This window comes from Staurois parvus, unplaced genomic scaffold, assembly GCF_062004578.1.
Source record: "Staurois parvus isolate SC_StPar_1 unplaced genomic scaffold, SC_StPar_1.0 ptg000288l, whole genome shotgun sequence".
Classification (NCBI taxonomy): Eukaryota; Metazoa; Chordata; class Amphibia; order Anura; family Ranidae; genus Staurois; species Staurois parvus.
The window spans coordinates 985,051-1,009,875 of NW_028318084.1; the positions used below are offsets into that span (position 1 = coordinate 985,051).

Here is a 24,825-nt window from a genome sequence, read left to right on the forward strand (position 1 = left end):
CCAAAGCCTCTACCTATTTGCTGGTGCTTTCTCTCTCACCGGTCACCCAGGCAAAACAGGAGTCACATAATGACTTGTCCTCAGGAACCTGAGTTTCGGACCCCCAGCACATTTTCCTACCAAAGCAGCTGGAGTGTCGTTTAACGTGATGCCTGGAGGAGGAACAAGAACTTCTCATTGGATGCCTGGAGCTGGAAGGAGACCTGTGGCGTCCGGATCTAGAGGAAGAGTGATGGCAACGAGACCTGGAAGCACTTCCATCATCATGTGCCGTATAATGATGATCAGACCTAGTAGGGCTGAAAAACATAAAACAGGGAATTGTTAAAAGCCACAGAAAAGCACCAGTGGGGGATCAAGGGAATAAATCCACCTGTCCGTACCTACTGCTCAAGGGCTGGCCACAAGGAGGCGGTGACACATTCATGCCGGGTCAGCTGTGAAGACAACCAAGCTGTAAAAAAAAAAATGACATGCCTCCAGCAGGATCCCAACAAACCACCAGGGGGGGCAGAATAGAGTGGGTACTGACCCTCCACAGTGGACCACAGTGCTTGGGGAAGCTTCTGCATTCAGCCCGCAGGGATTCCCATTGAAAACAGCTCTGACAGCTGTTTAAATTTGCTGCCAGTGATGACATCACCGCCGCCATACCATGCATGCGCCGTAACCCCGGCATCTCCATGTGAAGCCCACGCACATGTGCGAGTGCCACCATCTTGCTGTACCACGCACGCACGAAGCCAAGCCTCATTCTGAGGCCATCTCATGCATATGCCGGGAAGATCGTGGACCAGGAAGCGGTGGCCTGGAGTGCAGCACTGCGCTCCAGCCACCATGAGAGGTCAAGCACTAGCACCAGGGAAAAAAAGGAAGAGAAAACAGGGAAAAAGAAAAAAGGAAAACACAAATGAGGGACCGCTGTCCCAAGGGAGCCCACCGCTTACCACACTCCCACGACCGCCTGCCTCAGAGACCACCTCGTCTGTTCAGGGCACTGCATAGCCACCCGCTGTTAGCAGGCTATCTAACCACTCGCTTGCCATTGGAAAACCCCAGCGAGTTGCAGCTCGCTTTGCCATTGGAAAACCCCAGCTCTTCATGGCACCATCTCCAGCTCACCCATATCCACCCCACCAATAGCTGGGGAACACTGAAATTGATGAGGGATGCATCTGCACAACTCTTCCGGCACCGAATCCATCTGCCACGTCCAATACCTTTCTGCTGGCTGGGGACCCCTAGAACTGACAAGCGGTGCGTCACCTCACATCTCCCGGAGAGGCTCAGCAGGCCTTGGTCATGGACCATCTGTATACAGGAACAAGGTAAGACTTGCGTGCACTAGGTCCATAGGAGGAGGACAAAAAAGGAACACGGCCTCTGACGAGGAGCAAAGATTTATGGGAGTGGGGTCCTAAAGGGGAGAGGAGAGGGCAGGACTAACCCATACGTATGCTGCCATGGAGTTTGTCAGGAAAATAGAATTTCCATGAACTCCACAAACATTGTTTTCCCAAAGCTGGGATTATACTCATGAAAGTGTTTGAAAAATAAAATTCAGTAGCCTGTTGGAACTATAAAAGACACTGCATATGCTGCCATACAGTATATATAGTACATTTCCAGCTCTAGAAGTACAAAAAATCTAAAACCTTTTATCCCTTGGAATGCAATTCATGGTATTCCTTCCATTTAGCCTTTTCATATTATCTGTCAACTAGATCCCCACCTCTATCCAATCTGTAGTATCTACAGATTTTTTTGTCCTTGACGGATGAGTTGAGGCTTTCTTTTCGGTTGACTTTTTTCTTTACCTTAATATTCATCATGGTATTCAAGTGATATTATTAATTATTTTTATTGGAGCTCTATAGTCACAGCATACACTTTTATTTTCAAACATCAGCATTGTAATAGCAATACAAACAATAGTTATTTTTGACAATTCAGTATAAGTGTACTTGAAAAATATCCTTTCATGCTGTGAGTGTTAATAGCTGACATTCTTTATTTACAACTTCCTAGATTCCCTGAATACTTTTCAGCTTTACTTTAAGTCTCTAATAACTATATACCATCGTACCTTGCTGAATGCAAGCAGGGAATCCTGTACTGACTCCATCCTGAATCTCCTCCCTTTGGCACTTCTCTAATTCAGAAGGCAGGCTCTGTGAAGTGTGTGATGTAGTAATGCCTACTCACAGGCAGGGGCGGACTGACCATTTGGAAACTCGGGCACTGCCCGAGGGCCAGGGGTCGGTAGGGGGCCCCATGAGATGCCCCTGGTACCTTTTTCATAGGTTTTTTTGAGTTTGGGCAAGGACTCAGGGGCCCCATGATCCCCTATTGCCCGGGGGCCCCATGAGTTGTCAGTCCGCCCCTGCTCACAGGTCATAGTAAATACGCGTAACAGAATTTAAAGTAAAGGTGTGGTAATTTTCATAAAGGGAATTTACAAACTAATAGAAGCAGACTACAGATATTTGAAACACAATATAGAACTGAAGACATCATTTTTATATTTCGATGATCAATAAGCTTTAATCAAATAAAAAAATCAATCTATTAAACATAATGCAATTTCTTTCCAGGTGGTTTTTGAGGCCTTACATAATCTTGAGCCACGCGGTTATGTGGTCGGCTGGATCATTGCCATTAGCTTACTGTTTGGGATCCTTATATTTTTGCTGTTGGCTGTGCTACTATGGAAGGTACAGTATATTTACACTTGCCAGTGGAACATGAAGCCTTGGAATTCTTACTCTGTATTTTTAAAAAATTAAAACTATATTTTATTATTTTAGACAAAAATGAAGCTCTTTTTTTAAATCATGTAGTAACTTGCTGCAGGTTTTTTCTCTTCCTGCCTTTTTAACATTTATCCTATGTGATAGTTTCCTGATAGATTTGTTGCCTTTCTTGCAGGTTATTATTTATATGCCATAAACAGACAATTTAAACTTATCAGGATATTGCAATGCTTTAGTAATTTTTTGCAATAGTTTTTAGTAATTATCTTCAATTATCTATACATATGTAAAGTAATTATTGTTCCTAGTGCATGTATTTACACATGCAAATGTGAACCCATAAAAAAGGTCCAATGAAGTGAAATTATTATTATGATTGTAAATGATTATACTTTCCTACACAAACCAATGTAAATAAGATTTTTTTTGTTAATGTGACATAATGATGTCCCATTCTGAAGGGTGAGCTAATGAAAATGTATGTGGACTGCACCACATGTAGTGAGCTAACAAAAACTGTAAATAACTATCTAGGATCTAAAGCAAGAAATTCCTTGCACAAAAGGTGCTCTACTAGGCAGGGGCGGACTGACCATTTGGAAACTCGGGCGCTGCCCAAGGGCCCGGGGTCAGTAGGGGGCCCCATGAGATGCCCCTGGTACCTTTTTCATAGGCTTTTCTGAGTTTGGGCAAGGACACAGGGGCCCCATGATCCCCTATTGCCCGGGGGCCCCATGAGTTGTCAGTCCGCCCCTGCTACTAGGTGATTTTTCTGAATGCTTTTAAACACCTTATAGCAGTGATGGCGAACCCGTGGCACGCGTGCCACAGCCGGCACGCCGAGCCTTATCTGTGGGCACGCCAGCAGAATCCAGCGGCGCGCTGTCTTCCCGGCTGTAGTGTGCGTGACAGCCGGGTCCCAAGTGCGCATGCACAAGAAGCAGTGCTCTTTGTGAATGGTAAGGCGGTACCTGGGACACATGACAGATCCCAGAAGCCACCGGACCAATCACAAAGCGCAGCGCTTATCGCGCATGCGCACTGGGCATCCGGCTGTCCGACGAGCGCCCACACTACAGAAGCCGGGAAGACAGCGCGCGGCTGGATAAAGGAACAGGTAAGATAAAAAAAAAACTCTGCGGAAGTAAGAGCGGGTACCTGTCAAATTCAGGTACCCGCTCCCCCTCCCTCCCCAAAGGTCAGCAGTCATCTCTGTACTGTCCGTAGTCTCTGGTCATCTCCTGTACTGTCCGCAGTCTCTGGTCATCCCCTGTACTGTCCGCAGTCTCTGGTCATCTCCTGTACTGTCCGCAGTCTCTGGTCATCCCCTGTACTGTCCGCAGTCTCTGGTCATCTCCTGTACTGTCCGCAGTCTCTGGTCATCCCTGTGCTGTCCGCAGTCTCTGGTCATCCATGTGCTGTGTCCGCAGTCTCTGGTCATCCCTGTGCTGTCCGCAGTCTCTGGTCATCTCCTGTACTGTGTCCGCAGTCTCTGGTCATCCCTGTACTGTGTCCGCAGTCTCTGGTCATCTCTGTACTGTCCGCAGTCTCTGGTCATCCCTGTGCTGTCCGCAGTCTCTGGTCATCCCTGTGCTGTCCGCAGTCTCTGGTCATCCCTGTGCTGTCCGCAGTCTCTGGTCATCCCCTGTACTGTCCGCAGTCTCTGGTCATCCCTGTGCTGTCCGCAGTCTCTGGTCATCCCTGTACTGTGTCCGCAGTCTCTGGTCATCCCTGTGCTGTCCGCAGTCTCTGGTCATCTCCTGTACTGTGTCCGCAGTCTCTGGTCATCCCTGTACTGTGTCCGCAGTCTCTGGTCATCCCTGTACTGTGTCCGCAGTCTCTGGTCATCCCTGTACTGTGTCCGCAGTCTCTGGTCATCCCTGTACTGTGTCCGCAGTCTCTGGTCATCCCTGTACTGTCCGCAGTCTCTGGTCATCCATGTACTGTGTCCGCAGTCTCTGGTCATCCCTGTACTGTCCGCAGTCTCTGGTCATCCCTGTACTGTCCGCAGTCTCTGGTCATCTCCTGTACTGTCCGCAGTCTCTGATCATCCCTGTACTGTCCGCAGTCTCTGGTCATCTCCTGTACTTTCCGCAGTCTCTGGTCATCCCTGTACTGTCCGCAGTCACTGGTCATCCCTGTACTGTGTCCGCAGTCTCTGGTCATCTCCTGTACTGTGTCCGCAGTCTCTGGTCATCTCCTGTACTGTGTCCGCAGTCTCTGGTCATCCCTGTACTGTCCGCAGTCTCTGGTCATCCCTGTACTGTGTCCGCAGTCTCTGGTCATCCCTGTACTGTCCGCAGTCTCTGGTCATCTCCTGTACTGTCCGCAGTCTCTGGTCATCTCCTGTACTGTTCGCAGTCTCTGGTCATCTCCTGTACTGTGTCCGCAGTCTCTGGTCATCTCCTGTACTGTGTCCGCAGTCTCTGGTCATCTCCTGTACTGTCCGCAGTCTCTGGTCATCCCTGTACTGTGTCTGCAGTCTCTGGTCATCCCTGTACTGTGTCTGCAGTCTCTGGTCATCCCTGTACTGTGTCTGCAGTCTCTGGTCATCCCTGTACTGTGTCTGCAGTCTCTGGTCATCCCTGTACTGTGTCTGCAGTCTCTGGTCATCCCTGTACTGTGTCCGCAGTCTCTGGTCATCCCTGTACTGTCCGCAGTCTCTGGTCATCCCTGTACTGTCCGCAGTCTCTGGTCATCTTCTGTACTGTTCGCAGTCTCTGGTCATCTCCTGTACTGTGTCCGCAGTCTCTGGTCATCTCCTGTACTGTGTCCGCAGTCTCTGGTCATCTCCTGTACTGTGTCCGCAGTCTCTGGTCATCTCCTGTACTGTCCGCAGTCTCTGGTCATCCCCTGTACTGTCCGCAGTCTCTGGTCATCTCCTGTACTGTCCGCAGTCTCTGGTCATCCCCTGTACTGTCCGCAGTCTCTGGTCATCTCCTGTACTGTCCGCAGTCTCTGGTCATCCCTGTGCTGTCCGCAGTCTCTGGTCATCCATGTGCTGTCCGCAGTCTCTGGTCATCTCCTGTACTGTGTCCGCAGTCTCTGGTCATCCCTGTACTGTGTCCGCAGTCTCTGGTCATCCCTGTGCTGTCCGCAGTCTCTGGTCATCTCCTGTACTGTGTCCGCAGTCTCTGGTCATCCCTGTACTGTGTCCGCAGTCTCTGGTCATCTCTGTACTGTCCGCAGTCTCTGGTCATCCCTGTGCTGTCCGCAGTCTCTTATCATCCCTGTGCTGTCCGCAGTCTCTGGTCATCCCTGTGCTGTCCGCAGTCTCTGGTCATCCCCTGTACTGTCCGCAGTCTCTGGTCATCTCCTGTACTGTCCGCAGTCTCTGGTCATCCCTGTGCTGTCCGCAGTCTCTGGTCATCCCTGTACTGTGTCCGCAGTCTCTGGTCATCCCTGTGCTGTCCGCAGTCTCTGGTCATCTCCTGTACTGTGTCCGCAGTCTCTGGTCATCCCTGTACTGTGTCCGCAGTCTCTGGTCATCCCTGTACTGTGTCCGCAGTCTCTGGTCATCCCTGTACTGTGTCCGCAGTCTCTGGTCATCCCTGTACTGTGTCCGCAGTCTCTGGTCATCCCTGTACTGTCCGCAGTCTCTGGTCATCCATGTACTGTGTCCGCAGTCTCTGGTCATCCCTGTACTGTCCGCAGTCTCTGGTCATCCCTGTACTGTCCGCAGTCTCTGGTCATCCCTGTACTGTCCGCAGTCTCTGATCATCCCTGTACTGTCCGCAGTCTCTGGTCATCTCCTGTACTTTCCGCAGTCTCTGGTCATCCCTGTACTGTCCGCAGTCACTGGTCATCCCTGTACTGTGTCCGCAGTCTCTGGTCATCTCCTGTACTGTGTCCGCAGTCTCTGGTCATCCCTGTACTGTCCGCAGTCTCTGGTCATCCCTGTACTGTGTCCGCAGTCTCTGGTCATCCCTGTACTGTCCGCAGTCTCTGGTCATCTCCTGTACTGTTCGCAGTCTCTGGTCATCTCCTGTACTGTGTCCGCAGTCTCTGGTCATCTCCTGTACTGTGTCCGCAGTCTCTGGTCATCTCCTGTACTGTCCGCAGTCTCTGGTCATCCCTGTACTGTGTCTGCAGTCTCTGGTCATCCCTGTACTGTGTCTGCAGTCTCTGGTCATCCCTGTACTGTGTCTGCAGTCTCTGGTCATCCCTGTACTGTGTCTGCAGTCTCTGGTCATCCCTGTACTGTGTCTGCAGTCTCTGGTCATCCCTGTACTGTCCGCAGTCTCTGATCATCCCTGTACTGTCCGCAGTCTCTGGTCATCTCCTGTACTTTCCGCAGTCTCTGGTCATCCCTGTACTGTCCGCAGTCACTGGTCATCCCTGTACTGTGTCCGCAGTCTCTGGTCATCTCCTGTACTGTGTCCGCAGTCTCTGGTCATCCCTGTACTGTCCGCAGTCTCTGGTCATCTCCTGTACTGTCCGCAGTCTCTGGTCATCTCCTGTACTGTGTCCGCAGTCTCTGGTCATCTCCTGTACTGTGTCCGCAGTCTCTGGTCATCTCCTGTACTGTCCGCAGTCTCTGGTCATCCCTGTACTGTGTCTGCAGTCTCTGGTCATCCCTGTACTGTGTCTGCAGTCTCTGGTCATCCCTGTACTGTGTCTGCAGTCTCTGGTCATCCCTGTACTGTGTCTGCAGTCTCTGGTCATCCCTGTACTGTGTCCGCAGTCTCTGGTCATCCCTGTACTGTCCGCAGTCTCTGGTCATCCCTGTACTGTCCGCAGTCTCTGGTCATCTTCTGTACTGTTCGCAGTCTCTGGTCATCTCCTGTACTGTGTCCGCAGTCTCTGGTCATCTCCTGTACTGTGTCCGCAGTCTCTGGTCATCTCCTGTACTGTGTCCGCAGTCTCTGGTCATCTCCTGTACTGTGTCCGCAGTCTCTGGTCATCTCCTGTACTGTCCGCAGTCTCTGGTCATCCCTGTACTGTCCGCAGTCTCTGGTCATCCCTGTACTGTGTCCGCAGTCTCTGGTCATCCCTGTACTGTGTCCGCAGTCTCTGGTCATCTCCTGTACTGTGTCCGCAGTCTCTGGTCATCCCTGTACTGTCCGCAGTCTCTGGTCATCTCCTGTACTGTGTCCGCAGTCTCTGGTCATCCCTGTACTGTGTCCGCAGTCTCTGGTCATCCCTGTACTGTGTCCGCAGTCTCTGGTCATCTCCTGTACTGTGTCCGCAGTCTCTGGTCATCCCTGTACTGTCCGCAGTCTCTGGTCATCTCCTGTACTGTGTCCGCAGTCTCTGGTCATCCCTGTACTGTCCGCAGTCTCTGGTCATCCCTGTACTGTGTCCGCAGTCTCTGGTCATCTCCTGTACTGTGTCCGCAGTCTCTGGTCATCCCTGTACTGTGTCTGCAGTCTCTGGTCATCCCTGTACTGTGTCTGCAGTCTCTGGTCAGCCCCTGTACTGTGTCTGCAGTCTCTGGTCATCTCCTGTACTGTGTCCGCAGTCTCTGGTCATCTCCTGTACTGTGTCCGCAGTCTCTGGTCATCCCTGTACTGTGTCTGCAGTCTCTGGTCATCTCCTGTACTGTGTCCGCAGTCTCTGGTCATCTCCTGTACTGTGTCCGCAGTCTCTGGTCATCTCCTGTACTGTGTCCGCAGTCTCTGGTCATCTCCTGTACTGTGTCCGCAGTCTCTGGTCATCTCCTGTACTGTGTCCGCAGTCTCTGGTCATCCCTGTACTGTCCGCAGTCTCTGGTCATCTCCTGTACTGTGTCCGCAGTCTCTGGTCATCCCTGTACTGTCCGCAGTCTCTGGTCATCTCCTGTACTGTGTCCGCAGTCTCTGGTCATCTCCTGTACTATGTCCGCAGTCTCTGGTCATCCCCTGTACTGTGTCTGCAGTCTCTGGTCATCTCCTGTACTGTGTCCGCAGTCTCTGGTCATCCCTGTACTGTCCGCAGTCTCTGGTCATCTCCTGTACTGTGTCCGCAGTCTCTGGTCATCTCCTGTACTGTGTCCGCAGTCTCTGGTCATCCCTGTACTGTCCGCAGTCTCTGGTCATCTCCTGTACTGTCCGCAGTCTCTGGTCATCCCTGTACTGTCCGCAGTCTCTGGTCATCTCCTGTACTGTGTCTGCAGTCTCTGGTCATCCCTGTACTGTTAATTAGTTTGCACTACTGTACGAGTTGTTTTTTTTAAACCAAAAGCTCGATATTCAGGTTTCATTGCAGTGTTGGCACTTTGAAAGAAATAAGTTGGTTTTGGGTTGCAGTTTGGGCACTCGGGCTCAAAAAGGTTCGCCATCACTGCCTTATAGTCTGTAAAGTTACACCAATAGACTTTAAAGACTTTGCTGCGTTGGTTTCTAAATTTATGTATGTTTACATTTACTCAAATTTAGGACAAAAAAAGCATCATTGCTGGTCTTATATAAAATCTTATCAAATGCTTAGTAAATATCGACTTCATCAGTTATATTTGTTATTAGTTGAGAAAGTCTCAGAGGCCTTAAGCTGCTATAAATGGGAGAGGATCTGAAGCGCTCTTAGAGAATTAAAAAAAACAAAAAACATATGAATTCTGGTTTGAGCAGTGAATGGGGGAAGTACGGGTGCTGCAGAATCTGTGGGCTGGCAATCAGGATTTGCAAGCACATCCGGAAGGACTCTATGGGCTCTACGGGCCTGTGTTTGAATTCTTGGTGGCTGGGACACTACTTGTTCTAAAAATATGTATAATTTTATATAACCTGCGAGCCAAAATAACCTCAATTCTAGTGAATCGCCAACATAAAACACATAACTACCACTGTGTATCAAAATATTTCACCAATGTATGCTGCGCTCCTTAATACCTCATATTAACCCTTAAACCATAATTATTTTTTAAAATTACATATCCCATTAAACAATTAATAGATACCTGTTAAAAGTGATTTTGTGCCAACCAATCAAAAATTATTAGTGTGAAATCAATTATAAATTAATAATCCTCAATAAAATACAAAATTTGTGACTGAGTGATTTTTTACCCTTAAATTAATTGAAAATCCCAGTAATTAATAAAATTAATAAATCTAATTACAGTGATTTCAGTGCCAAATAATCATATAAACAAAATGAATATCATTAAATCAATAATAAATTAATAATCCTAAATACAATGCAAAACATGTGACTGAGTGATTATTCCTCTTCAATTAGTGACTCATGTGAAATATAATTAAATTCTTTCTAAATTAATAGTCCCAACATCTATAACAAATTGTGAATCGGTGCTTGTTGCTCTTCAATCAGTGACTTTTGTGAATCCTTCAATTAGTGCAGATGTAAGCTCACCTCCTTAAATGCCTACAATTAGGCTATATACGCTTGCGGTTCACCTTCCTTGGAACCTGATTGATTTGAGCTCTTCCTGATTAAATACAGAGATCCTCCCTTTTGGGTCAATGGAGATATCCTCTATCGGTTGATTATCCCCGCATGGATTAATCCCTCCTTATGTTGTCTCAGACCTCCTATTTATCTTCTCCTTACGTCTCTCCGCATGCAGGAAAAAATTGAAGACATAGTGCTTTACCTTTTTAAAACCTTTTTATTCCCACCTTCCAAGTAATGAACTCACATTTTACACGTTCAATATAATGCAATCTCGTATCAAAGATCCTCTGCTGGCCTCTGAGTCATGCACTTGCTGTCTATCGAGTGATCCGGCTTCCTCCGAGTGACGTCGTAGCCCCGTATCACTTTTAACAGGTATCTATTAATTGTTTAATGGGATTTGTAATTTTAAAAAATAATTATGGTTTAAGGGTTAATATGAGGTATTAAGGAGCGCAACATACATTGGTGAACTACTTGTTCTAGCCACCTCACCAGCTTCTACTGCACTCGCCACGTCACCACGTGATACTGCAGTGCTGGTGTGTAAAAGACCAAGATGTACAAGCCGGCAGCAGGGGCGGACTGACCATTTGGAAACTCGGGCACTGCCCAAGGGCCTGGGGTCAGTAGGGGGCCCCATGAGATGCCCCTGGTACCTTTTTCATAGGCTTTTTTGAGTTTGGGCAAGGACACAGGGGCCCCATGATCCCGTATTGCCCAGGGGCCCCATGAGTTGTCAGTTCGCCCCTGCTAGGCAGCTGTTCATCAAAAGGTAGCATGGCATTAGTACTGGCACTCTGCTGCATATGGGAATCATTGTGCAATTCTGGCACCTCAGCAATTTGGGCATGGGGTCGGGTTCACCTGATCTTGGCAGGGACCTCTTCTCCATCATCTGAGCTATCTGTCAGGGTGTCGCTGCTCTCTACAGGTTCGTATTCTGAGCCTGATTCTGTAAGTGAGGCTTCCCCTTTGCTCTTTTCTGACATACTTAGAATCCTGTAGGCCTCTTCACTAGAGTACCTTTCTTTGGACAGTTTGGCCACTACATTTACAGGTACCTAGTGTGACTAGGAAAATGAGCACCTGTCTGCCAGAGACTTCTTGAACCACTACAAACAAATGACCTGCTTGTGCTAACAGAGATCAGGTCTGATCCTTCTAACACTGCAGTTTTGTGTGCAATGTTTCAGAAGTAACAGTGATCTACTGACACTGCACTTCTTGCTGAATGCAGGTGCTAGGGTTGATTCTGCAAAAGCTCTGTTTTTGGGTACACTATACTATTGGTATTGGCTAGTATAATTCTGATCAAAGAAACTGATCCATTCAGACTGTAACGGACCGCCTGACAGCACCTCTATCAGTCCCTCGGTAGAGCCTCCCCAGAGTGCGGAGTCTAAGCACCAGAGCACTTGTTCACCAGGGCCCCTGATGGTGGGGATGGACTTGGAGTGCTCCGGTACCAGGTCGCAACTACCAGGTATCTCCAACAGGGGTAGAGGAGTCTGACAGGGGCTCCAGAGAGCTAGGAGTCTGATGTAAGGGAGCCTAGTGATCCCTGCGGGGTGGGTGGATGGATGAGCTAAATCAGAGTCATGCAGGCCGGGTCGGTAACTAGCGGATCGGTAAGGTACAAAACGGTAGGCAAAGGATAGTCGGGTCACACGTAGGGTCAATACCAGGAGGTCAGATCTAAACGGGAACATCCAGGAGCAGAGTCAGGCAAGCCAAGGGGTCAGGACGGGAGAAGGCAACAAGGTCAAAACAATCCAGATCAGAAGTACTCACACACAGGTAACAGGATACAAAGACCATTCGGCAACAAGTGTCTGTGCAGGGCTAGTTTAAATAGCCCGCCCTGCACCTGACAGGCGTAGCCTGGGTCCCAGTGCCTGCCTAGTACTGTCCAGATGACGGGTGCGCCTGGGTCCTAGTGCCCAGCCATTTATACGTCTCGGCAGACACCTACGCATGTGTAGACCCATGCGTCGCGATGGTTCCTGACACAGACACTATACTAGTAATTTAAGTTTATACTGTGTCTGTGAGAGTGTTACTGGCAATCAATTGGTTAAATGTGATGGTGATAGTGTGGCAGGCAGTCTGATGCTATCTGGGACGCTAACACTATCTGAAGGTGCCCGTGACACTAATACAGTGATTAGTAAAAAATAATCTGTACACTGTACTAATGACACTGGTGACATGGCAATGAAACAGTTAACTGGGGGGCGATCAGGGGGTTATAATGTGCCTATCTGTGTTTCTACTGTGTCAGTGTGCTGCTTTGACTCACATGGATCTGCTCTCTTCTCTCTATGGAACCGAAAAGGGCTCCAGGAGAGAAGATTGCATCATTTCCAGTGCCCGTGTTCTGTATTTGGTACAACCGATCAGCAGGTCCAGGTCAAAAACTATTCGCCTGGACCTGATGACTGATCGGTGCCCGCAGCCCAGGAACACACAGGGAGCGCGGGTCACGTACATATACTGTATGTGTGATTCTGTGCAGGGCGGCTGCCCTGTAGCAGTAAAGCCACAGGAGGCGGTTTCCAACAGGTTATCTTACTGCTTCCAAAGTAAAAATTTTCAACATGTCGATTGCAGCATTGCATTGAAGGGTGTCTATATCCTTCAGACCTAATCAACCTATTATAAATTTAAAAAAATTATATTTAAAACAAACGTGATCGAGTAAAAGATATCAAAAATTTATTTTTAAAGCTTGAAGAAGACATAGGTTACTAATTTGTGGACAAAATGCATGAAATTATGAATTGGATGTGCAAGGGTTGCACAGCTGTTTCTCACGAGACCCTAATTCTGGCCTAACACAGGGCAAAGCTATTAAAAAGCTATTAACAACTGCAACTAGTTTTATGTGGATCTAAAATCTGAAAAGTTACTATTCCAATCAATTCAACCAACAGTTTGTGCATTGATATATTTATGTCTATATGGCAGGGATGGTGATAAGTTGTGTTGCTGTGTTTAAATACATGACTGAAAGCTGTTTGAAAGTGATGGAATTGCTGGGCAAGCAAATGGCTTCCATGATGTACATTCGATGCTATCTCCCACTCGAATACTCACCTTTGAAACTCTGCGCTCCTCTCATGATATCCCATTGCGGGAACATTTTGGCTATCTTCAACTCCGCCACTTTATTAATACACTAATACGGACGCACTCGGGACCCTACAGGTTGTCCCCCTTTGAAAGTCAATGTAGACACAGACCCCATGCTCCAGGCCTAATCTCTCTGGTCTACTCTTCCATTATTTCTTATAGAACTCCTCTGGTCCGTTCCTATCATCGGTGTTGGCAGTCGGAACTTGGGGGCACTTTGGATCAACAGGATTGGCGGACCATGACCAAAGCTTTATAAATGTTCGAGGAATGTTATCATTCTAGAAAATGCCTATAAGGTTCTTTATCGATGGTATTACACGCCTGCTCGTCTGGCTCGTTTTATCCCTACATATTCTCCGACTTGTTTTCGGGGCTGTCAACAGATGGGTACTATAGTTCACAACTGGTGGACTTGCCCCAAGGTCTGTAGATTGTGGATCACAGTTTATGCCCTCCTCCATACTATGTTTCACACAGACATTAAGCGCAATCCGTATGAAGCACTTTTATTTAAACCATTAGTGGGCCTACTACGTCCCGAACGGCAGCTAGCTTCAGACCTATTTATGGCCACCAAGCTGACAATTGCGAGGGCTTGGAAGACTCCCCTCCTCAGCTTTGAGGTTGTCAAAAACCGGATGAACTTCATAATGGTCAATGAAAAACTGACGGCTATACTGTTGGATATCCACACAAAATTCCTGCAGACATGGCGTCCCTGGCTTGATATAGCCCAACCATCAAGATTCGACCAGTCCCTTCTGTCGATATAAAATTTACGACCCGCAATACTAAATCCTTATGCTGGACTCCTTCGAGAGCCTTACGTGTGGAATACCTATCTACATTTGGAGAGGCTCCATTTTATATCTTCTCCGCTTTCTGTATGCTGATATAGTGACAATTTTTCCTTAGTTTATATTTTCATTGCTCTCTAATTGTTTACTCATTGTTTTCTCCCTTTTGTTTTTGTTTTTTTTTTTATATATACATGGCACTTAAGTATACAGTTTAATTCTATGTCTCTCCACCAGAACATATTCTGGAATATTCCTCGAATACCTTGTATGTCTTATTTCTGTTGGTCAATGCATTTGTTTTTGACTGATTCTTTGCTCCTATCTATTCTATAATAAAATTCTTTGTAAAAGAAAGTGATGGAATTGCCAAGTGAATTGCCATGTTGTTGGTTATCATGAATCTTGGATTGATACAGAACTGTTGCCTTGTGCCATTAGTGAGAAGGTACTTAGGCCTGTGTGGCAACAAGAACTGTCCTGCTGGGCTAGCATTATTCTCTGGACTATAGGCTGTTAATCTGTTGCACGTTTGCCACTGCTTTCCATTATGAGAGGATAATACATTTCATAAAAGTTTCAAGGGTTGTTAGAAAACCCACAGATGCTTTTAGATTAATACCTGTGGTAGGAAATTGCATAAATACCTTGGAATAAAAACACTCAAAGATTAGATGTTAGAAGCCAAAGAGTAATTTCAGAAAATGTGTAGAATAATTCAAGTTTCTTAGCAGGGAAATGTGACTCTTTAATATTGCACTGTGGGGAACTCATGTCTTATAATGTACGCTTGAAAATTTACTCTTCGTTTTTCATTAAGTAAGTTATCCAAGTTGATCTCAAAGCCTCGTAATAGAGTTGCTTCTGCTATTTCTTCTGGCATCCCTCTGAATTCCACTGGCTGATTATTTTGTGTGAAAGGACATTCCAAGACAGCAATCCTTGATTCAGCTTTTATGGACATCCTCTTGCTGATGTTGTGACACTCTCTTCTTGTTTGGTTCCTGGAAGTGATTATGATCAATAATGAATAACACCCTGGCCACATTGCTTTAATGAGAGAGCCAATTCTTTTTATGTATGGCTTGTATACGCACTTAGGAGAGTAAAACCAAGAGGAAAACTATAACTGGAGCAATAGGGCTTAAGGTCTGTTTTGCTATGAAATATTGGATGAACTTTCATTGTTTTGGTTCAACATCCAATAAAGCTTAGCTTTTAAACCGTTTTGCGTTTTGGTAGATTTCTTTCAAAATGGTGTGTATCCTGACCTTTTCTTTTTCTCATTTCCTCTTTCTATACTTTAATCTCTTCTCCTCATGAGCACTGTAGCTGTATATAAATTCTACCTCAATAGCAATCCTATAATGTATAGATTTCTGGGTTTTCTAGGTTTTCCGTAGGCATTTGTTTATAGTGATAAATGACATTTAAAAGAAAAGCCCAGGAGTCGATTTCAGAATTCCTTCCGAATACTGTTTTTCTTTTTTTTTTCAGTTTTTGGCAAGCATAGGTCAGGGCGTTGGTGAGTTGGTTACACATGATTTGGGTGTGGCCATTTCTATGTTCCCAGAGACCTTCAGAGACTGCTGACATGTTACAACTGACTGTACATAGTACTCACAATACTATGAACCCCGCTAAAGAATACAAATAGTATATATTATTGAAAAAGTCTTGTATATTATTATTATTATTATACAGTATTTATAAAGCGCCAATAGTTCGCTCAGCGCTGTACAGTAGCAAGGGGGACAGAACATGTGACAGAACAATAACAATACAATGTAAACATGAGGGGATTGAGGGCCCTGCTCTTTCGAGCTTACAATCTAGGAGGGAGGGGATGGTGGTACAGGAGGAGATAGCTGTGGGGGATGGAGTGGTAGGAAGAGTGGGGGAGGTCGGCATGTTAGCAGGGGGTGGGGTAGGTTTCCCTGAAGAGATGGGTTTTCAGGGTGCGCCTAAAGGAGAGGAGAGTAGGTGATAATCTGATGGGTTGGGGCAGGGAGTTCCAGAGGATGGGTGACACCCTGGAGAAGTCCTGGAGGCGGGCATGGGAGGAGGAGAGCAGGGAACTAGAGAGAAGGAGGTCTTGTGAGGAGCGGAGTGTGCGTGCTGGATGGTACTTGGATATTAGGTCAGTGATGTAGTTCGGGGCAGTATGGTGGACGGCTTTGTACGTCAGTGTTAGGATTTTGAATTTGATCCGTTGCGCAATCGGAAGCCAGTGGAGGGATTGGCAGAGGGGGGTGGAGGACACTGAGTGGAGGCCAGTGGAGGGATTGGCAGAGGGGGTGGCAGAGATGGAGCGGTTGCAAAGGTGAATGAGTCTGGCAGCCGTATTCAGGAACGACTGAAGCGGGGATAGCCAGCGGCGAGGCAGGCCAGTGAGGAGGGAGTTGCAGTAGTCAAGTCGTGATATGATGAGGGAGTGGATGAGCTGTTTAGTGGTTTCTGGGGTTAGGAACGTATATGAGTAGCTCCCTCCTAGTCAGGTGCTAGGATTTAGCATTATGGTTTCCTGGAAGAAGGGATATTAGATTGGGAGCCAGTTGAAAGGACTGAATGGGTCAATGAGGCTGCAGAGGAGAAAGGCTCTCAGTGCTCTGACATGTTTGACGAGGAAGATCCTTGTGCAGTGTGCAAGAAATGTGGGGTTCTGCGAAGCCTATGTAAACAGGAGGCCTGGTCTGTTCCCTCCTAAGGGTTATGTTCATGCTGGAGCTGAGAATGAGACCTACAGCATCCTTGTCAAAAAGAAAGCAACCCCATATACCCCACCTGGGACAGGTGACAGGCGCAAACTACCTAAGTTCTCACGGCTTCAGTGTATTGTACAGAGGAAAGTGGCCCTGGAGTATGGGTAAAACTATCCTTATGCACCCAGCAAAGTGATGGAAGAAATTGAGGCCAAGAGAGATTCTTGGTATGATGAAGCTGTGTGGGACTTCATGTACACCCCCAAGCCCTTCTGCAACGATCCAAACCTCCACTCTAGGAAGAATTCTTGTCTGGTAAAGAGAAATGGAGCCTAAGAAGATTCATCTTTATTGACAAGGTAGTGATCAACAGAGTTGGATGATGGAGTCAAGTATGGGCCAGCAATATCTGGGGCCCTGATGGAAAGATGGTTCAGATACCACACCCAGACTTCTACTGTTAAAGAACATGCAAGTCAGTATTATTCACTCTTGTCAGGACTTTTAGTTTTGGGAAAAAAAGGTTCTTGTAGTCATTATGTCTGGGGGCACCTGATTGAAGATTTGTCGTTTAAGCATTGTAGTAGTTAGCTATAGGGCAAACCCTAAATTCCCCTTCCATTTCTATCCTTGCAAATCAAAGAGGGGTGTATTGGTGGATTGTTGCTACTTTAAGAGAAAAGGACTTCCAGTATGAGAACTTCTCCTATCCAACACGCAGGACTAGAACCTGGAGGGGGTGAACCCTGCTGCTCAGAAATGTTTTTTGTGAAGATACATGGCGAAATAGCCACAGCTTTCTCAAGTCAAGTCTAAGTGTGTTGCTGTTGTGGTGAAAGGACAGCTGCTCACTTCTGTTCTACTCAAGTGCAAGAGAAAAGACTTCCTATTGAAAGCTCTCCAGTTGTTTAAATTTTAAGCCCAAGTGTTAAAGGAACTGCAACGTAAAGGGATAACACCCTGGTTATAAATCCCTTCCTTCGACTTCCTGTAACAAGGAGGAAGGGTACTTTGGCTCTTGCCTGAACATGCCATGCTGAAGCAGGGGCGGACTGACAACTCATGGGGCCCCCGGGCAATAGGGGATCATGGGGCCCCTGTGTCTTTGCCCAAACTCAAAAAAGCCTATGAAAAAGGTACCAGGGGCATCTCATGGGGCCCCATACTGACCCTGGGCCCTCGGGCAGTGCCCGAGTTTCCAAATGGTCAGTCCGCCCCTGTGCTGAAGTAAGTTCTGGTGAGTCACTGCTGTAGGCTCAGGCAATGGCTTGCTACAAGGAGAAATTGCGCCCAAAGGAAAATAAACCTTTGTGAAGTCTTGGTTCTTTGGCCAGGAACTGAACTGTTGCCTAATGCAGGGGACAGCCTTTGTTCCTCTTCAGGAGATGTCTTTTGAGCTGTTGCCTGAGGGATAGGTAATGGCTCATCAACAAAGACTCCTACAGAAAGTCATTTCCAGACAACAGGGGAAGGATCACTTGCCAAGGTCTTCATTTGTTATGGACACTTTGCAAAGATCTTTGTTGTGAAGTAATTGTGCCCAGTGAAGAAAGAAACCCCAGCTGAGTTCTTACTGTGATTGTGTGGGTGGCTATTCCTGAAACCACAAGAAAAGGTGTGCTGTTTGCTGGGAAACCTAAACTCCAAATCCTCTCTGTGAGGTCCATGGACTTTAGTTAGCAGAGGCCGGGCCTCAAGTTTGAAAAAAGGACTTCAACTTGATGATTCTATTTTCATGACATGCGTAGGTCACCAGAATGGTCAGGATGTCTACCTCTCTTTTATTTTAGAGCTCTGAGAGATGATGTGCCAAGCTTTGCCCTTGGGGTCATCATTGGATCTGTCTGCTATGAGAATGTTAGAGCAGATTTGATAGTTGTCATTTTAGTGGGAGGATCGCCTCTTAGTGAGAGGATGTTTCCACACCTAGCTTGTAGATAGGATGTAAAATGTGTACATTTTCTCTTTTTTTTTGCAGGATTGCAAGGAACTACTCTGCCTCAGCTTAGGCACTGTTTTTTACTGTATTCTATTCATACTGTCTAAAATGTATTAGATAGTTTAGAGCGTAGTTAGGTATGCATTTATTTCATCCCACAAATCACTTCCATTTTTGGCGGGGAGGTGCACATAAAAGTTGCACTTGGTAGGGTTCTACCTAAAACTTGTGTATATACTTGTACAGCAAATACTTTATTTTTGCACTGCTAATTTATTTACCTTTTTTGGGCACTTTGTTACTTCCTTTTTCCCCCTCCACATTTGTGGGATACTCTGCTTAGATTTGTGTTCAAAGTTTTTATAGGGGTGGCTGCCAGGCCAATGAGGACATGGCCTATTTTTGGCGGGGGGTGAGTGTAGCACCCTCCTAGTCAGGTGCTAGGATTTGTATAGTTAGGTTAAGTATAGCTATGTTTCTCTGCTTACCAGAGAAGTTGTTTGGAAAATGTAATTGGGCTCTCTGCTTAACAGAGTGCTGTGATTGTTTAGTTAGGACTGTTTATGATGATCTGGTGCTGCTTGAATTTGTCTGAGTTCTGCCTGACTTCAGGAAGCTTTGAGAGCCTTCCAGTATATGGGTAGGAGCTAGGCAAATGAGCAGCATGAATATGGATACAGCCCTGGCTAATTGCAGGGGAAGGTAGTCCCGTTGTGTGCTGGGCATAGTATTTATGTTTTGTGAGCACATGGGTTCAGCTCTTTCCTGTGAGAGGATTGAACAGCCAGGCTAGAGGCAGACTGCCTCGCCTGGAACTGGCTGTCATGCAGCCTCAGGTAGGTTGACCTAAGGCAGGGGTCTGCAACTTTTAAGACATAAAGAGCCACTTGGACCCGTTTCCGAAGGGAAAAAAAAGACTGGGAGCCGCAAAACCATTGCAACATTTAAAACAAATCCGACACTGCATATATTGTTTCTTATCTTAATGCTATATACAGGATCGTGCAGTTAGCTTCATCCCCCATATAGTAATTCATCCCCCCTATAGTAATTCATCCCCCATAGTAATTCATCCCCCATATAGTAATTCATCCCCCATAGTAATTCATCCCCCATATAGTAATTCATCCCCCCTATAGTAATTCATCCCCCATAGTAATTCATCCCCCATATAGTAATTCATCCCCCCATAGTAATTCATCCCCCATAGTAATTCATCCCCCCTATAGTAATTCATCCTCCATAGTAATTCATCCCCCATAGTAATTCATCCCCCATAGTAATTCATCCTCCATATAGTAATTCATCCTCCATAGTAATTCATCCCCCATATAGTAATTCATCCTCCATAGTAATTCATCCCCCATAGTAATTCATCCCCCATAGTAATTCATCCCCCATATAGTAATTCATCCTCCATAGTAATTCATCCCCCATAGTAATTAATCCTCCATATAATAATTCATCCCCCATAGTAATTCATCCCCCCTATAGTAATTAATTTCCCATATTGTCTCAATTCACTTACCTTTGCTCCGCGCGTTCCTCTCGCTGTGTTCCCGCGCTGTGTTCCGGTCTTCAGGGCGGACTGTGAGAGGAGTTCGCCACGCTGCCCCGCCTACATCCTGGCTGCCCCGCCTACATCCTGGCTGCCCCGCCTACATCCTGACAGCTAATGTTCCACGCTCCGCGGGCCGGATTAAAAGAGTCCTGACTTTTGAGGCGGCCGCCCGAGAAGAGGGAGGGGAGCGGGCGCCCGGCACACATAAGAGCCGCATGTGGCTTGCGATCCGCGGCTTGCCGACCACTGAAACCCTATTGTCTGTCACCTGGTGGGCAGTGTGCTCCGGAGCCGCAGCAAAGATGAAAAAGAGCCGCGGGTTGCCGACACCCGACCTAAGGGCATGAAGTTAGAGAGAGTGACCCTGGTCCTACAGTATGCTGACTGGAGGGAGCAGTCTGCCAAAGATCTGTCTAGTATCACTGGAGAGAGAGTCGCTTGGAAGATTGGAAGGAGATAACCATTCTGTCCTTGGGCTTGTGAGTACAGACACTAAGAGATTTTGGGGACTCTGTGTGCTTTGCTACCCCTCTGGTGCTTGATAATCAGCGTGGGTCTGAGAAAAGGGAACACTGGCTAGAGTTCTGAAGAGCTTGTCTGATTGTTGCTACTGCAGACGACTTTGCTCAGTTACGTGACCTTTGGTCTGTCGTAACTGGCTTGTACCTGAGGAGCTCAGCCCTGTAACTACTACTACTGCAAAAAGAGACTTTGCTCACACCTAAACTATCTGATGCTACATTTTAAAGAGAGGTCTGCTATCTGCTCTCAGTCAGTACTTCAATACTATAGGTGCAGCGCTTGTAAAATCAACAATATATATCATGAGGTAAAAAAGCATATAACTTAGTATATGGTGCACAATTTAAATGTCCATGTGATGGTCAAGATATGAAATATGGTATTGAGGATTTCTTCCCAACCACTTCTGGTGAAAAACAAGTAAATTGCGCACTCACCAGATGCACAAAGTATTTGCGCATTTGAGAAAACATTATCTCACTGGGTCAGCTGGAACACCTTGAAGAGGGTTTCTCCCATCTGATATGGATTCCTCCCTGGGTACCTCCGAATTTTGACAGCTGTCATGGACAGTCCTGGTCCCAGGCTGGGTCACGAAAATTTAGACTTGTCACTCTCTCAGCTGTCCTGTCTATATTGACAGATCATGACTCCAGGCTGCTGTGTGCTGCTGGCTAGCCTGGAGTCATGATATGTCAATTTAGACAGGACAGCTGAGAGAGTGACAAGTCTAAATTTTCGTGACCAAGCCTGGGACCAGGACTGTTCATGACAGCTGTCAAAATTCCAAGGTATCCAGGGAGGAATCCATATCAGATGGGAGAAACCCTCTTCAAGGTGTTCCAGCTGACCCAGTGAGATAGTTTTCTCAAATGCGCAAATACTTTGTGCATCTGGTGAGTGCGCAATTCACTTATTTTTCACCAGAAGTGGTTTGGAAGAAATCCTCAATACCATATTTCATATCTTGACCATCACATGGACATTTGATTGTGCACCATATACTAAGTTATATGCTTTTTTACCGCATGATATATAATGTTGAATTTACAAGCGCTGCACCTATATTTTTTTGATTTTGCTTTGGGAAGGTTGTATTGGTACCTTTTTGGTGTCCCAGCTGCTTTGACATATAGCGCTCACTTTCTTTTTTCCATTTAGTACTTCAATACTGCTCATTTAAGAGATAAGTTCAGATGTCCTCTGTGTGAACAGCTCTAATTTTGGATTATCCTACTTCATCCCCTTACCCTATCCCCAGTTCTACAATAAAACTCCAAAAACAAACATCCCCTAGACTGGTCATTGAAGGCAAGGAGTGGAACTGTGTGTGTGTCATGTACCTGATGGGAGACTGAGTTGACGAGGTCGGCCTCACTTGTGTCCCCAGCCTTGACCCCACTGAGGTTGGAACAGGGGGAGTCTAGGGACCAGGGTCCTAAACAGTCGGGCAGTGCAGTACCGAATCAGAAGAGAAAGCCAATGGCAGGAGCAGAGCCGAAGTCAGAAACCAGGAGCAGGAGAGTAATCGGAGTCAGCAACAACGGGACCTTCAGGAACTAGCAGGACACGGGGGGGAGCTGAAAGACCAGTCAGCACTGAATCAACACCCAGGTGCTCTTTTAATAGCCCGCCCAGTGCCGACAGGCGCACCTGGGTCCTAGTGCCTGCCCGGCGCCGTCATCGGTGACAGGTGTGCCTGGGTCTTAGTGCTCGCCTGCCTGTATACCTTGCCGGAATCCTGTGCAGGCGCAGATTCATGCGTTGTGGCGATCTTCTCGTTCCCTGATAGTGTGTGTGTATTTGGCCAAAGAAATACATTGTGTCTGGCTGCGGGGCAAAGAAAGGGGAAACCAGGGCAGACATAGAAGCAGCCTTCACAAGGGTAGTGTGACATATGGACAGCTACAAAACATATTCATACATGTATTGGAAAAAGGCAGCTTGAGACTGTGCAGAAATATAGACAGCCCCATGTGTATAGGGACATATAACAGCTGGATATACCTTTCTTCAATCCCTCAGTGGCCATATGTACACTTCACATCCTCCCCATCCACCAAATTTACCATTACCTTTAGCAGCAATATATAAATATATACAGTACTCCTCCACCATCATAAATGTATCCTCCCCCCGTTAGCCTTGTAGACTCTTTCCATGCCCCATTTGCCCCCAGTAGCTATGATCTCCCATAGTGAATAAGTGTTCACAATCTCTGGTACATTAGAATGGAGAAAGTAGGTAGCAGAGACAAACAAAAGAAAGTGGGCAGGATGGAGCACACAGAGGAAGCAGGGTGTGCAATCCCCTTTGGTGCTAGGGGTAGAGAACAGATATCAGTGAGTCAGTAACTAGCTCCTAGCATGTCTGTGGATACAGGTAACACACTTACAGGTCTATCTGTAACCTATGCAACATGCAAGTAAATTTGCTATCAATTCCACCTCACCTAGAGCTCTCTGTTGTATATATAATAATGTGTTTGAGACTAGGGTATAAGTGCAAAGTTCATCAATATGTTAGGAACGGACAGCTAAGCTTGATTTACCAAAGTCAAACAGGCTGTACAGTTTGCAAGGGGGGGGGGGGCTTTGAAAGAAACTTGGAAACAAGTTTTGGTTGAACTGGATGGATTATTGTCTTTTTTCAGCCAGACTAACTAAGTAACAAGAAAGGGAGTTTGTGAAGGGACTGGTATACAATAAAGGGGGGGGGGGGGCTGTGAAGGGCACTGGTATACATGGAAGGAGGGCTGTGAAGGGGACTGGGGGAGCTGTGAAGGGGTCTTGGATACAAGAAAGGGGGCTGTGAGGGGGACTGGGATATTAGGGGCTGTGAAGGGGACTTGGATGCAAAGAAAGGGGGTTGGCACTGTTAAGGGGACTGGTATACATGAACGAGGGGCTGTGAAGGAGGCTGGGATACAAGAAAGGGGGGGGGGGGTTGTAAAGGGGACTTAGATGCAAAGAAAGAGGGGGTGGCTGTGAAGGGGACTGGGTGCAAGGAAAGGGCAGGCTGTGAAGGGGATTGGGATACAAGAAAGGGGGGGGCTGTAAAGGGGACTTAGATGCAAAGAAAGAGGGGGTGGCTGTGAAGGGGACTGGGGTGCAAGGAAATGGCAGGCTGTGAAGGGGACTGGGATACAAGAAAGGGCAGGCTCTGAGGGAGGCTGGGATTCAAGAAGGGGGGGGCTGTAAAGGGGACTTAGATGCAAAGAAAGAGGGGGTGGCTGTGAAGGGGACTGGGATACAAGAAAGGGGTAGCTGTGAAGGGGACTGGGATACAAGAAAGGGGGGGGGCTGTGAAGGGGACTGGGATACAAGAAAGGGGGAGCTGTGAAGGGGACTGGGATACAAGAAAGGGGGAGCTGTGAAGGGGACTAGGATGCAAATAAGGGGGGGGGCTGTGAAGGGGTCTGATGTAAAGGGGGAGGTCTGTGATGTGAAGGGGGACTAGGGACACTGAAGGAAAGGAGACACTGTGTTGCAAAAGGGGCCTGTGTTGTAATGGGGTAATGTATTGTAAAGAAGGGGATTTATAATAAAGGGGTGCTGTAATGTAAAGGGGGGCTATATTGTAAAGTGGGGGTGCTATGATATAAAGTGGGGGGGTTCTGAAATGTAAAAAGAGGGTGCTGTGGCATAAAGGAGAGACTGTAATGTGAAAAGGGCTTTGATATAAAGGGGGGGGGGGGGCTATAATGTAAAGGGGAAACTGCAATGTACAGATGGGGAGGGGCTGTGATGTGAAAGATTTGGCACAATATGAGACTCGGACCCCTGCTGAATAAGAATTTTACTGACAGGACCTCTGTGAATTTGAATTCCATACCCCTGCTCTAGATTAACAGATAAGAAGCAGATGAGGTTCACATTTCAGCGTATTTGTTGACAGAACTGAAATGTAAGATATGTTAAGCTATGCAACATACAAGTAGTTCCAGTAACAATTCAAAATTAGCTAGACCTCAATGTTTTAATTAAGTGTTCTTGCATGGCGACCACTTCCTGTTATCTCACATATATATTCTTATTATTATAGCCAAATTTACCCCCCTAACTCCTCCCACAGTTTT

General features: G+C 46.9%; 1 protein-coding gene across 1 annotated transcript in view; it reads left to right on the forward strand.

Annotated features, from left to right (window-relative positions):
- Window positions 1–24,825, forward strand: part of ITGA9 (integrin subunit alpha 9) — a 694,926-nt gene that overhangs the window by 659,320 nt on the left and 10,781 nt on the right. The window contains exon 27 of the mRNA XM_089682391.1: window positions 2,595–2,714. Coding sequence (XP_089538517.1) covers window positions 2,595–2,714 — 120 coding nt within the window. The remainder of the gene's footprint in view (window positions 1–2,594; window positions 2,715–24,825) is intronic.